The 15,588-nt window shown below is 40.7% G+C and overlaps 1 protein-coding gene across 4 annotated transcripts in view; it reads left to right on the top strand.

The window, feature by feature from the left end:
- ZNF346 (zinc finger protein 346) overlaps window positions 1-15,588 on the top strand; it is a 31,642-nt gene that overhangs the window by 7,267 nt on the left and 8,787 nt on the right. For 3 of the 4 annotated variants that reach the window (XR_006219772.1, XM_007085522.3, XM_042991707.1), the window contains exons 2-5: window positions 5,313-5,416; window positions 5,980-6,072; window positions 7,827-7,971; window positions 11,821-12,054. Coding sequence is in view for 3 of the 4 variants with exons in the window: in XM_007085522.3 (XP_007085584.1) it covers window positions 5,313-5,416; window positions 5,980-6,072; window positions 7,827-7,971; window positions 11,821-12,054 (576 nt within the window). In the remaining variant the exon portion in view is untranslated. The remainder of the gene's footprint in view (window positions 1-5,312; window positions 5,417-5,979; window positions 6,073-7,826; window positions 7,972-11,820; window positions 12,055-15,588) is intronic. The other variant, XM_007085523.3, reaches the window with a different exon arrangement.

Raw genomic sequence — 15,588 nt, 5'->3', positions numbered from 1 at the left:
TGTCTCCATTGCCAACCTCCATTGCCATCTCCATACAGTCTACTGACACAATGATCAGAGTATTCTTTCCAAAACATAAGCCAGATCTTATTGCCTCTCCTTGCACTAAAAACAAAATCCATAGTTCAAATCATGGCTTCTGAGGCCTTGTATTCATCCAAAATGATCTTGTAGGCCTCACACTGCCTCTCCAGCTTTATTTCCTACCACTTTTGTCTCATTCACCATACTCATGCCACATTGACCTCCTTTCCCTTCCTTGAATATGCCAAACTCATCCCTGCCTCAGAGATTTGGCACTGTCTCAGGCTGCAATACTATTTCCCCCAGACCTCCTTGTGGCTGATGTCTCCTAAGATGGTCTTCATTGACTGTGTTGCCCCCATCATTCTCTAGCACTGATTTTGTTTTCATAGCATTTCTCCCTCTCTGTCACTATTTTGCTTTTTATTTACTTTGTACTGTGTTTTGTTGATATGGCCCCAGTGCTGGCACATAGAATGTATTCTGAATATATATTTGTGGACTGTGTGGATATACTCTGAGGCCAGAGAGGTGCCTCTTTATTCATTTAGTAGTTATTTACCAAGCTCCTGCTATGGGTCAGGTATCATACTAGATACCGGGGATACAAAGTCATAAACAACATGGTCTCTGCCCTGTTTAGTCTTTGGAAGTCAGATTCTGAATATCTTTGAAAAAGAATTTCATTGGGGCACCTGGGTGGCTCAGTCAGTTAAGCGTCAGATCAGGTCATGATCTCGCGGTTTGTAGGTTCAAGCCCCGCATCGGGCTCTCTTCTGTCGGTGCGAAGCCTACTTCAGATCCTCTGTTCCCTCTCTCTCTGCTGCTCCCTCTCTCTTTCTCCCTCGAAAATAAATAAACATTAACAAATTATTTTAAAAAAAGAAATAAAGAAACTTAAAACAGTAAAAGAATTTCATCTTTAATTAAAAAAAAAAGAAAGAAAGAAATCCAGCATCTCCAGGTCTGGAGAGGATGGCTGGACTCTTACTCCTGGGTACCATCTCCCCCTTGTGGGCTTTGCAATCCTTTTTTTTTTTTTTTTTTTTTTTTTTTTTTAAAGTTTATTTATTTTGAGAGAGAGAGAGAGGGAGAGAGAGAGAGAGAGAGAGAATATCCCAAGCAGACTCTGTGCTGTCAGCACAGAGCCCAACGTAGGGCTCAATCTCAGGAACTGTGATACCATGACTTGAGCCAAAATCAAGAGTTGGACACTAAACCAATTGAGCCACCCAGGTGCTCTGAGCTTTGCATTCTGAGTAGCCTCTCATTCTCCCTTTAAAATAAAAGTTCTGGGACAGAACATCCGAGTCTTGATACCAGCTTAGGTCTTGATCTCAGGGTTGTTAGTTCAAGCCTCAAATTTGGCTCCACACCCAGTGTGGGGCCTACTTAAAAATTAATTAATTAATTAATTAACTCTGGCCCAGATATGTTGACAGATCCACTTTCCTTGGTTTCTCTGAACCCAGATGAGCCTGGCAAGGTCTTTCACAAAAATTTACCAATCACCATAGGAGAAAAATGTGGAAATAAACAGATTCTAAGGGGCAGAAATACAGCCAGACAATAGCCTTTCTGCCCAAAAGGGCTGGCATAGATAAACTTTAGATCTTGTAGAGTAGGGAAAGTCACCTTAAAAGTTTCCTACCAAGAATCTCCCTCCAAGGCATCTTGGCCATGTTTTGCTCCAGAGTGAAAAATATAAAACGTGGGCTTGCTGTCCCCTCATGGTTTTCTGAACTCTGCCCTGCCTCAGATTATTGGTGTCATTATAGAACTCATGCCTTGGGTGAAATTTTACTTCTCCCCAAAGGTAAGGCTTAGTTCTCTGGGCCCAGTGATTAAAAACAAGCTAATATGGGGGCGCCTGGGTGGTTCAGTCAGTTGAGCATCCGACTCTTGGTTTTTTTTGTTTTTTTGTTTTTTTTTTTTTTTTAATTTTTTTTTCAACGTTTTTTATTTATTTTTGGGACAGAGAGAGACAGAGCATGAACGGGGGAGGGGCAGAGAGAGAGGGAGACACAGAATCGGAAACAGGCTCCAGGCTCCAAGCCATCAGCCCAGAGCCTGACGCGGGGCTCGAACTCACGGACCGCAAGATCGTGACCTGGCTGAAGTCGGACGCTTAACCGACTGCGCCACCCAGGCGCCCCCCGACTCTTGGTTTTGGTAGGGTCATGATCTCGTGGTTTCTTTCTCTCTTTCTCTCCCCCTCCCCCACTCCCCCTCCACCACTCACGTTCTCTCCCTCTCTCTCCCTCTCTCTCCCTCCCTCCCTCTCCCTCCCACACTTTCCTTTCCCTCTCTCCCTCTTCTCTCTCTCTCTCTCTCTCTCTCTCTCTCTCTCTCAAAATAAACTTAAAAAAAAGAACAGGTTAATATCATACGTACCTACAGTGTAGAACTTGTGTAATATGTTAGCTGATTTTAGGTGTTTCAAAGTCAGATCAAGAACAGTGAGAAAAATTTTAACACATATCAAGTTATAGAATAAGAAATACCCTGGAGGGGCTCCTGGCTGGCTCATTCGGTTAAGTGTCCAACTTCAGCTCAGGTCATGATCTCACAGCTTGTGAGTTTGAGCCATGCATCAGGCTCTGTGCTGACAGTTCAGAGCCTGGAGCCTGCTTCAGATTCTGTCTCTTCCTCTCTCTCTCTCTCTCTCTCTCTCTCTCTCTCTCTCTCTCTCTCTCTCAAAAATAAATAAACATTAAAAAATTAAAAAAAAAGAAATATCCTGGAGCATCTAGCTGACTTATTTGGTGGAGCATGCAACTCTTGATCTTGGGCTTCAAGCCCCATGTTGGGCATAAAGATTACTTAAAATAAAATCTTTAAAAAAAAAAACCTTCACAGGTACAACATAGAAAATAATTAATTTGCTTAGAACCACAGGACCCGAAAAAGAATTTGACATATAACACTGACAGTGAGCATGCACTAAGCAGACATTGCACTGCTTTGTATGGAAGAACCACAAGGAGAATACATTCAATGAGATACAAGTTACTAGTACAGTAGTCTCCTTTATTTATGGGGGATATATTCCAAGACCCCTACAGAATTCCTAAAACCACAGATGGTACCAAACCCTATATACACTGTGTTTTTTTCCTATATACATACATACCTATGATAAAGTTTAATTTAGAAATTAGGCACAGTAATAAGAGATTGACAACAATAACTTAGTAAAATAAAACAATTATAACGATATACTGTGGGGCGCCTGGGTGGCTCAGTTGGTTGAGCGACCGACTTCGGCTCAGGTCATGATCTCACAGTTTGTGAGTTCGAGCCCCGCGTCGGGCTCTGTGCTTACCGCTCAGAACTTGGAGCCTGCTTCAGATTCTGTGTCTCCCCCTCTCTCTGCCCTTCCCTTGCTCATGCTCTGTGTGTGTGTCTCTCTCAATAATAAATAAATGTTTAAAAAAAATTAAAAATAAAAATATATATACTGTAATAAAATTCATGTGAATGTGGTATCTCTGTTTCTCTCTCAAAATATCTTACTGTGCTGTACTTACCCTGTGGTAACGTGAAATGATAAAATACCTATATGGTGAGATAAAGTGAGGTGAATGACGTAGGCATTGTGACACAGCGTTAGGCTACTATATTGATGTGTAAGAAAGATCATCTGCTTCCAGACTGCGGTTAACTGAAATCACAGGAAGTGAAACTGCAGATGAGGCAGGACTTCTGTATCCTCATTTTAAACAAAGGAAAACCACAGGAGGAGATTAAGTAATTTCTATAAAATCACACAGTAACAGTAAGTAACAGCGGCAGGATTTGAACCCAAGTCAGCATGCCTGGGGAACCCAAGATCCTAACCGTGGTTTGTACCATACACATTTAACTGGTATTAGATTATAGTTTATGTTTACTATATAATAACAGGATTAATTTACCTTTTTTCCTGAAGGTAAAAGATTATCCAGCAGCATCTTCTAATTGATACTTATCCTCCAAAACTTCTTTTCAAATCTTCTGATTTATTCAAAAGAAACCAATTTTTAATGTTTCCCTAATAAACACATTATTTCCATACAAAAAGAATGTTCTAGTCTTTTAATAACTAAACCCCAATGCAATTTTCTAACCAATTCTGTATGTACAGTTATACCAATGTAAATTCTTAAAATCAGAAAATGTGGGGCACCTAGCTGGCTCAGTAGGCAGAGTATGTATGTAACACTTGATGTTGGGGTTGTGAGTTTGAGCCCCACATGGGGTGTAGAGATTACATAAAATATTTTAAAAATAAAATACAATAAAATAGTAAAATCAGCAAATGCTGTTGATCTTCTAGTGGAATAAATTTGGGGGTGGCTTCATTTTTAATTCCACAGAAAATGTTCACAAATAATAAAAAGATAAAGAATTTATCATTACAATTTTTTTACAAAGAATGAAAAAATGATTCCCTTTTCAAGTCTTTCAATCTTTCTGATTCTATCTGGGAAGAAGTCTCAGGTGCTGCCATGTCTCAACACCTCTCTTCATAGTTGCTGCTCTCTTATTCTTTTAAGGGAGAGCTCCAAGCCTGTCACCAGTGTCTGGCTAGAATTATTTCATTTTTATTGGTATCTAGTTTAAGTTTATGATCTAAAGATTCATTTTTTTAAAAAGAAAGAAAAAAAAAAAAACAGGAGGGGAGAGGCACAGAGAGAAGGAGAAAGAGAATTCCAAGCAGGCTCCACACTGAGCCCTAACACAGGGCTTAATCCCACAACCCTGGGATCATGACCTGAACCATAATCAAGAGTCATACGCTTAACCAACTGAGCCACCCAGGTGCCCTTAAAGATTCCTTTTTAAAAGAATTTATAGCATGGTGATTATAGTTAATGCTGTATTGTATATTTGAAAGTTGCTAAGAGAGTAAATCTGAAAAGTTCTCATCACGAGAAAAAGATTTATAACTATGTATGGTGACAGATGTTAACTAGATCTATCATGGTGACCATTTTGTAATATATACAAATATCAAATCATTATATTGTATACCTGAAACTAATACAATGTTATATGTCAATTATATTTCAAAAAAAATTACTTAGTAAAGAAAATTGCCTTACACAAAGTTGTAAAGTAAGTAATTAGGTAAGTGATGTGAGAACATAGCATGCGTCATGAAAACAGGTGAGGAGTGACAAAGCTTTGCCGAGATATGATGGTATGGCATTCCGTTACTCAGTGCCTGTGTTTGAGAGGGTTCAAAGATGGCACTGTTGAAGCAGGTTTTTAACTCAAAGATTTTTTTATTTTCCTCTCTGTAGTGGAGCACATGATCCAGAAGAACCAGTGTCTCTTTACCAATACTCAGTGTAAGGTTTGCTGCGCCTTGCTAATTTCTGAGTCCCAGAAGCTGGCACACTACCAGGTATGCCACTGTACCTTTGAATACTTTACTCCCCCCGCCACACACACACACCAAAAAAAGTTTACTTTCCACACTCCGTGCCACGCCCTCACTTCCTTCTTAGCCACCCAGACATCACCTCCATGCATGTTGACTGTGACTTGAAGATTGACTTAATTTTTTGCATCTCATTTCTCCCGTCCAAATCAAGATCATTATACTTACGTATTCCTTCTCAGCTTAATGTAGTAGAAAGTATGCACTTTGGCTTTAAATAGACTGAGTTAGAATCACAGCTCTGCTGCTCATCTTGGGCAAGAAACCTCACCATCTTCAGCCTTAGTTTCCTTATCAGTACGACAGAGATGATGATAATTTTCTCATAGATTGCTGTGAAGATTAGATTTGATAGCATTTAAAGTGCTTTAAACAGAGTAGGAACTCAATAAACTAGGTTTCTTCTCCCACCCTCTCCTCAAAATTTTTGTGAGGATGAATCAAATGAAAATCTAGTGTTTTTGAGTGCCTTGTTAGATATGAAATGGCATTTGGCTATCTTTGATCTTTTTCCTGGGTTCTTGCAGAGCAAAAAACATGCCAACAAAGTGAAGAGATACCTAGCAATCCATGGAATGGAGACATTAAAGGGGGAAACGAAGAAGCTAGACTCAGATCAGGTAATCCAGCTGCCATGTTGAGACCACTCGCTTCCTGATGAAACCAGCAGGCAGGTTGGTGTGGTGGAAAGAATGTGGGCTTTGAGTCAGACTGAATTGGCTTCAAATCCTAGCCATGTTGTGTGACTTGGACAAGTGTTGTTACTTCTCTGAGCCTTGATTTCTTCCTCCATAAAAATGAGGATGTTAATATCAACATTTTAGGATTTTTCCAACCTAAAATGAGGGAAAATTTATCAAAAGCACCAAACACACAGCGGCTCAGTATACGGAGCCATTGTTATGCATTACCACCCAGTGGTTTATTGGAGCAGGATTAAAAGCTTCTCATTTACTACACAAGGAGAAAAAGTGGAAGGAAGCCAGGCTGCTTGCTTTCTTGAAATGGGAGGGAAAGAGCTGAGTTCAGCACTTGAATGTTTTGAATAAACAGGTGGAAGAAACAACTTTCCAAATGCCTGTTCTGATTGAGGTGTAAATGCATTGCTTTTTGGCTTAGAAATACTGTGAGAATTATGCTGAAACAATCCTAATCCCTCAAGGGTACCATTAATTTTGTTTTATGGGAGGTTGTTCAAATGTCATGGGATGAGAAGTAGCAGACTAGGGCCCTATACTAGCTATGCAACTTATTGGTTTGATGACTTTGGGCAAATCACTTAATCTCTCTGTACTTTATTCATAAAATGGAGATAATAATTCCTACCTTTTAAGGGTATTGTAAGGTAAAATTACAATTCTTGATGGATGCTCAATGAATGAAAATTTACAGATAGCCTCCTATTACAGTGTTCACAGGCGTGGAAGGGCCTTGCTCATCCCTTCTCCAAATTCACTGGACCCATCCCCTAGTTGCCCTTCTGCTTATGATTTAGAATTCAGAGAGACAAGATCAACTCTGGGACCCTAGACAAGTCACTTCACCTCTTTGTATCTTGATTACTTCAACTCTCAGGGTGGCCCAGTAGTTCAAATGAAGTGACTGACTTTCTTCTTCCTCTGCAACAAAGAATTATTTACTCTAAAATGTCAATAGTGCCAGGATTAAAAAATCCTCTTAGAATGAATACTTTATTCAGAGATCAGACCTCAGAGAGAGGCTGGGAGCTCTTAACATAGGCTTGAAATACATTGTTTTCTGGTGTAATCACAATCAACAAATAATATCTGCTTGTTCAACAAATCCTGAGTATCTACTATGTGTCAGACTCCAGCAGGGTGCTAAGGATAGGAAACAAGGATGAGTCCAATGGTCCATACCCAAACACTGCACTTTGGTTCACAGAAAAGTCTCCTAAGCTATGACACTGTCAGTTTGGGTGACAAGTGCTATGATAGAGATCTGTTTAATGTACTCTAGGCATGCAGAGGAGGAACAAGATTAATTATTTTCTGAATACTCACACAAAGCAGCTCAATAATTGTGTACTGAGTTGAGTAAAAGTCTCCCAGAAGAAGTGACATATATATATGAGTCTTGAAGGCTAAGCAGATATATGCCAGGCAGGAAAAAAGGAAGATCATTCTAGGAGCAAGAATGACCTAAACAAAACAAGGAAGTAACAGGGAATAAAGTGGGGAATGGTGAGTAGAGCCTAAAATGAAGTAGCTGGAGAAGGATCCAGAAAGGTAGGTTGGGGTTAGTGTGTGAAGGGGGCCTTGAATGCCCATTCTTCTGTGGGCAATGGGGAACCATGGAAGATTTTCTGGCTGGGCAGTGGCGTGATCAGACCTGTGTTCTTTCTCCCAACCAGAAGAACAGCAGAAGCAAAGACAAGAACCAGTGCTGCCCCATCTGTAACATGACCTTTTCCTCCCCTGTCGTGGCCCAGTCGCACTACCTGGGGAAGACCCACGCAAAGAACTTAAAGCTGAAGCAGCAATCCACTAAGGTGGAAGGTACTGGTTTTCCTGAGTAGTGCTGTATCGGTACCCCTCCCATCCTCAGGGCACCAATGCCAATGTCCAGAATGCAATGCCTAGGGCCACAGACTTGGAGAGGTCGAACTTTTGAGAGTCCTTAAAAATACCAAAGTAGGCCCAGCTAGATTGAAATGCAGTCTCAGAGTTGTGCTCACCTAACTTCCCGTTCTTTGGTTACATCAGTTTTTCTTTGTAGAAGTGTCTTAGCCCTGAGCTTTTGTCCTGATGAATAATTATAATCGAGAGTGTCAAAGTCCTCCAGGCCATGCATACCATGAGAGCATTCTATCTCTTACCTCTCCCACTTAGATTTTTCCCTCCCAGCATTCACCTGCCATTATTACCATGTGTTCCAAGTTGAAAGCTAAATCCTTGTCTTTTTCGTGTGCTCAGGTTATGCCCTGTTCTCTTTAATCCTCAAAGCTGCCTGTTCTCCTCAAGACAGGGACTTGCTTTTCAAAGCTGAATACTTGAGTGCTGCCACTACTGCCCAGCAAGCCATGTTTGCAACTGCCATGAATTCATTCCAGTGCGTTGACTTCTAAAATAGTCCCCTTTATCTTGTCACCACTGTTGCTCAACCCTCGTTTTCATCTCATTAACTCCTGACTTTCTGGGATTTTTAACCTCCACTAACTGCAGTTAGTTGAGAATGAAAGTTCTTTGATTTTTATGTCTTTTTTTTTTTTTTTTTGTAATTTTTACTTCTTTATCTTGGACCAGGAAGTAGACTGACTATACTATTTATAATACTTATTCTTTTTTGTAATACTGTATCATGAAAACAAGACAACAATGTTTTAGAAGACTTTGAAGATAAGGTGAAAAATTACTCATAATTATACCCTCTTAACACACCCAAATCTGGTTATTCATGCTATGAAACAACAGAATATGGACTTTGAAGCCACAGACATGCAGGTTTAAATCCTGATGCTGCTGTTTACTATCTATATGACTTAACTTCTTTGTGCCTAAGTTTCCTCACCTGTAAGATGTTAATAATACTATCTATAGGTTGTGAGGATGAAATGTATTTAAGGAATCTAGGACATAATAGATGCTTAGTAAATGACAGCTGCTATCATTAGTATTATCACTGTCATTAAGATAGCCCACAAGTGGAATCCCCTTATAAAATGAAGTATTTGGTGAGGCATCTACCACCTGGAGCATGTCATTGGCCTTGCTTATGGTTTGTTCATCATTAAGTTATACTAGTACTGATTGCTTTTGTTTGAAGTCGGTGTTGGGGGGTGCCTGTCTGGCTCAGTCAGTGGAACATACAGCTCTTGATCTTGTGGTCATGAGTTCGAGCCCCATGCTGTGTGTAGAGATTACTAAAAAAAAATAAAACTTAAAAAAAATAATAAAGTCAGTGTTGGTACCATTCATGGTACCAAAAAGATTAAAACATTAGGCCAAGAGAAAATAGCTTAAGAACAAAAACTTTATAAGGTTATTTGTCTTTATATGGATTGATCTTTTCTATAAATGGGAAAATTCCCTGGTATATGCCAGGTCCCAAAGATTCCATACTTAAGAGGTTATTTTCCGTATTCATTTTCAGCCTTTGCCACGTACAGATATGCTTTTATATGGTTGTAATCATAGTGCATGTACTGTTTGTATCCTGCTTTTACTTTTCATTGAATTTTGTAGTTTAAGCACATTTCTATGTTTTTACATGAGTTTATAACTATATTTATGAAGTTAAACATGTTTCTAATGTGAAAGTAATAGAAGCATGTTGTAGAAAATAAGGAAAATACAGATATATGAAAAGAAAAAGTACGCATAATTTTGCCATTCAGAGGTAACCACTGTTAATATTTTGGAGTATTGTTTTTCCTATAATCTTTTGTTATGTGTATGTGTGTATATCTGTGTGTATAGTTTTATGTATGTACAGATTAAATCCATATATACGTGCATATAAACATAGAATACTTTAAATAACCTTATATTTATAAAAATGATGCATACTCATTATGAATAATTCTAGCTGAAATGATGCAAAAAAGTACAAAGAAGAAAGTAAAATATCCCCCAAATCCTACCACAGAGAAACACTGTTAATATATTAGTGACATTTCAAAATGCTACTACCCACATATGATTGTGCATATATCTTTTAACAATGATAACATCATATTGTGTATAATTTTCTTTTATACTCTTTCTGTTTAATATAACATTTGTATTTCCCCATGTTATTAAAAACTTTTTTGTAAACATTTTAATGACTTTATAATATCCTATCATAACACCATTCCTCTAATGTTGAACATTTTCTCCCTCCCCTTTTTTGATATTTATAAATAACAGTACAGCAAACATCCCTGTAGAAAACTCTTCCCATGTTTCAAGCTATTTCCTGAGAGAAGACTCCCATAGTTATTTTTTGGATGTCCGTGAAGCGGTTCCTCCAACTTAACCGTTCACCTCTGATGCTTCAGTATCTTTTAAAGAATGGCCTTTTATGTCTTTTTTTTTTTTTTTTTTTTGCCTTTTATGTTTTAACGACCATTATTATCTCTTTTCTGATGTCAGAAGTCTATATTCATTATAGAAAAGTTGGATATTACTGAAAAGCACCCTTTTACTCTATGCTTTTGGCCTTTTTTCCATGCATCACCAGTATGTTTTTTTCGTTTGTTTTACAAAATTGAGGACATAAGAAACAGATTTCTGTATAACCTGCTTTCTTTTTAATGTAACACCACATATTGAATGTTTTCTCATATTATCAAATATTCTACAACATGTGCATTACTTTTCAAGCAACTTGCTGAGCAAGCATCTGAGCCATCTGTCTGAGTGCTGCTGAGCCCCACTCCTCTTCCACCATTGGTGGGGGGTCTAGGCCACATTTTTAAAACAGTGGTTACTGGGTTGACACCATTCTAGCCACATGGACTCATTTGTGAGTCTTGGCATCCACTTTATAAAGCAGCTGTGTGGCCTGCCAGGAGTATCAGGACATTTGTTGACCGACCCACAGGGGACTCATAACACACTCTGATTACCTGAATTCATTGACCAGAACCAAGGATGTTTTCTGAAGGTAAAAGCATGGACTATAGCCCTCCCTCAGGTTTCCCTACCACACTCTGGCAGCCCGGCCTAGCGAAGAGGGCATAGTCTTTAGGGTCACGCAGATGGATTCACTCACTACCAGGGTAATCTTGGGCAAGTCACTTTACCCATCTGAGCCTTGATTTTTCTCTATAATGTGGTAAGATGATATTTATCTCATGGGGTAGTTCTGAGGACCAAAGGAGGAAATATATGTACAAAGCATGTAACTTAACGTCAGTATCATCCTCTCTTTCTCCTACTCAGCCTAGAAGACAGTGTAACCCAAAAGGCCTCCTAGTATGGTTACCTTTTCTAAATGACCCTCCCAATCCTCAGGCTCTCAATTACTACATCTGTGCATTGGCTCCCAGTTTTTTGTCCCACTTGCTGTGAAGCTCTGGGGAATTCTGAGGGATAAAAGAACTAGAAACGTGTACATTTCTAGACTGTTATAATTTGACAACTAGATAGCAGAAGTGCAGAACCTCCTCAGAATATGAGGAAATCAGGATTCATATGCCCAAAGTAGTGAAAACTGCTGACCAAAGTAGCTGGTCTTTGAGCTCTCCCAAATCTTGCCAGTTTTCCCAATTAGATAAGACTTTCACTGTGTGATTCACACAGGCAGTGCTACATCTGCAAGTGTGACTAGTGACCCAGCCTTTCTTTCCATTCAGCATACTCGAAAGCTTGGCACCTTCTGGGTCTTTTTTCATTGTTTCTGTTTGAACTCTCTCACCGCAGCTCTGTCGAAACGCCTTACAAACCCTTTCCTTGTGGCCTCCACCTTAGCCTTGCACCAGAATAGAGAAATGATAGACCCAGACAAGTTCTGCAGCCTCTGCCATGCGACTTTCAACGACCCTGTCATGGCTCAACAACATTATGTGGGCAAGAAACACAGGAAACAGGAAACCAAGCTCAAACTCATGGCACACTATGGGCGGCTGGCCGACCCTGCTGTCACTGACTCATCAGGTAAGGGGGCCCAGCTCACACCGAGAGCTGGATCAGGGCTTGAGCACTAGAGTTCTCCAGACTACCAATGCTGTCTTTTCCTCCTTACATCTCCCCTCGCAGGCATTGCACCCTCAAATGCCTGCAGAAACCAGATAAGAAATAAAAATAAGTAAATGAGCATGACCAGCTGAAGAGTGCATGCCTCTCCTAGCCAGCTCCAGTTAGTTATTACCATATCTTTCAGTTTTTCAAGGAATCTAGAAAGTCAGATTTGTTTAAGAATTCCCCTCATTTTTGAGGCACCTGAATGGCTCAGTCAGTTAAGTGTCTGACTTTGGCTCAGGCTATGATCTCATAGTTCGTGAGTTCAAGCCCCACATTGGGCTCTGTGCTAACAGAGCCTAGAGCCTGCTTCGGAATCTGTGTCTCTCTGTCTCTCTCTTTGCCCCTCCTCTACTTACATTCTGTCTGTCTGTCTCTCTCTCAAAAATAAATAAACATTAAAAAAATTTTTGAAAAAAAAGAATTTCCCTAATTTTTAGGGGTCCTGGCTGGCTCAGAGTATGCAACTCTTGGTCTCAGGGATGTGAGTTGAAATCCCATGTCGGATGTAGAGATTACTTAAAAATAATCTTAAAAAAAAAATAGAATTCCTCTCCATTTTAAATGTGCTACTAAATTTAAAAAATGTTAAACCGTGTATGAGCCAAATCTGTCTGCAAGCCAGATTTGGGCCAAGGGCCACCAGTTTGCAACCTCTGATTTAAGCTCCCTGTCATCCACATTCCTTGTGTGAAGGCCCTCAGCAGCCTCTGCCAGGTATTAGAGTGTCCTCAGGGCCCCTCACTTCTCAGCAGTTGAGGCCTGCCCATACCCCACTCTGACTCAGAGAATATTAGCTTTTACCCTGACTTCTAGATGTCAGTCAACATCACAGGAGTAAGTATTCATAAAGAATTAAGAGCCCTTCCCATCACATTAACTTCTCAGGGCTTATAATAAGACTGGAGGAGGGGAGATTATTATTTTCTCCTTCATTCAGTCAGTAAATATTTATTGAGTACCTACTGTGTACCCTCTTTGGGGTACAGTGGTGACCAAGACTGACACAGTGCCTGTCTCATGGAGCCTACATTCGTATGAGTCCTCAGGGTTTCCACTCAGGCCATGGAGATGCAGCACCAGTCAACACTTGAGGTCCCCGTGGCATCCAAGTACAAACAACTTGGCCTCAGGGAACCTGCTACTTGGAGTCATCTGTGCTCTTGCCACAGTCTTAGAAAGGTGAACACCCAGATACTGTAGATGTTCCAGACCACATATGGGCAAGGGAGATCATGCCTCTCTATCAATCCCCAAACCCAAAGCAGCCTTACAACACAGGTTGTCCTTGAGCAATACTGACACAGATGAGATGGGTACAAAATAGTGGCTATGAAATAAAGGAAGGTCCCTTTAGCAAGGTGCCAAGGAGTGCTCTTCCAATGCCACTGAAGGACCCTGCTTTATAAACCTCTTCAAAATTAAGTGCTTGGTGTTCCCATATGCAGGCAGTGCCTTCCTCTTTAACAGGACCAGCCCCATATGCTGAGAAATACGGGAACTTCAGAACCAAGCTCCTCAGAACCCTCTGTGACACCCTCCTATTTTGGCCTGAGACTGATAGGGACAACATAGTATCCAGCTGGCACGACCCAGGGTTCTCTTGCAGCTGACTCTTCTTTGCTCCAGCTCTTGGCCATCTTTATTTGGCCCTGCTCTGGTCATATCCTCATTCTCTCTTGTCCACTAGCAGGACTCAGGCACTGCCATGTTTAATTTTTTTTTTTTTAATGTTTATTTATTTTTAAGAGAGAGCATGAGTGCGTGAGGGGCAGAGAGGAGGACAAAGAATCTGAAGCAGGCTCCAGGCTCCATGCTGTCAGCACAGAGTCCAATGAGGGGCTCAAACCCACCAACCGCGAGATTATGACCTGAGCTGAAGTCCAAAGCTTAACCGACTGAGCCACCCAGGCCCCTCCCCTTTTTTTTAATGTTTGGCACTGCCATATTTTAGGCTGCTTATCTTAACTTGTACCCGTTCTATTCTTTTTATTTTTTAAGTTTATTTATTTTGAGAGAAAGAAAGTGTGAGTGGAAAGGGGCAGAGAGAAAGGGAGAGAGACAATCCCAAGCAGGCCCTGCACTGTCAGCATGGAGCCCAATGCGAGGCTTGAACCCACGAACTGGGAGATCATGACCTGAGTGGAAGTCTGATGCAAGTCAGATGCTTAACCGACTGAGCCACCCAGGCACTCCCCCATTCTATACTTTTATCTCAAGCCAAAGTCTCCTTCCTATATCTACTCCTCCCTTTGCCTAAGGCTGATTACCAAACTTAATCCTAGAACTGTATCCTGGATGCTTTTTTCTTGCTTAAGGCATCTGACTGCTTTACAGATCAGCCACAATTTTTCATGAAAACCTAGGCAGGGGGCAGGGGCATCACACGCCTTTTGATATTAATATATACATTATAATTTAATTCCCACAGCATTCCTAAAAATAGGTATGATTTTCGCATTTTACAGATAAAGAAGTTGAGACTCAGAGTGACTTGCTCAAGGTCATAGAGCTGATAGGACCTGATGTTGATAAGTGAGAACATCAATATGTGTCTCTAGCTCTGTCTGGCTCCAAAATTTACACTCCTTCCTCCTGCCTCCAGCTCTGAGTGTACTTGGCAGGAGGCTTTCCAACTATAGGACATCAGAGGCATTGAACTCATTTTGACCCCCTTCTTACCCACAGAGGTGGAATGTTGACCTAGGATATGCAGGCAGTGACTTCAGCTAACAGGGATTCCACCTTAGCAAAGGTTTTGGTTTGTTAGCAGCTTAACTTTTCCCTGCTGGCCTCTGTTGAAGCTTGTTCATTCATTCAGTCAGTCAGTCATCCTATACTTACCTGTGGCTGTTACAGTCCAGACCTTAGGCTAGGTACTCTCACATGTAATTGCCAGATTTAATCCTCACAGCAGCTCTGCTGTGCAAGTTTGATTGTCCCCATTTTACAAATGAGGTCATTAGGATCAGAAAGATGAGGTGATTTTTCCTGGGTCTCACACTAGGCAGCACCTGAGCCACATTGAAATTTGGGTTAAATTCTATAGTGGGTCCAGAGAATAGTTTCCATGGGGCTCCTGTCAGAGTGTCTCATGACAAGTATGGGTCAAATGTGAGATGATCCAGAGTGTCCAGATCTCTTCCCCAAGGGGAAGATGCAGCGTCTACCAAGCAGATCAAAGACTTGAAATTTGCTTTATATTCCTGGCTCACATTTCTCTCATTTATCCAAGAATGCTAAAACTAAAGCCTGCATATCATTCAGGCAGCCAAATCCTTCCAACTGTCAGAGCATTCAACACTCACCCCCAGGTTACTGGAATCCTCCTCTGCTTTACCCCATCACTTTCTTTCCCTGCTTAGGGCCTTGCCTCCTACATAGAACAGGGCTGCTTTCTCTGCCCCATGCTGATCCCCCGAGTCTCTTCAACTATGCTTAGGACAGGTT

Source organism: Panthera tigris, chromosome A1 (assembly GCF_018350195.1).
Source record: "Panthera tigris isolate Pti1 chromosome A1, P.tigris_Pti1_mat1.1, whole genome shotgun sequence".
Taxonomy (NCBI): Eukaryota; Metazoa; Chordata; class Mammalia; order Carnivora; family Felidae; genus Panthera; species Panthera tigris.
This window is presented reverse-complemented; position numbering and strand designations above follow the sequence as displayed.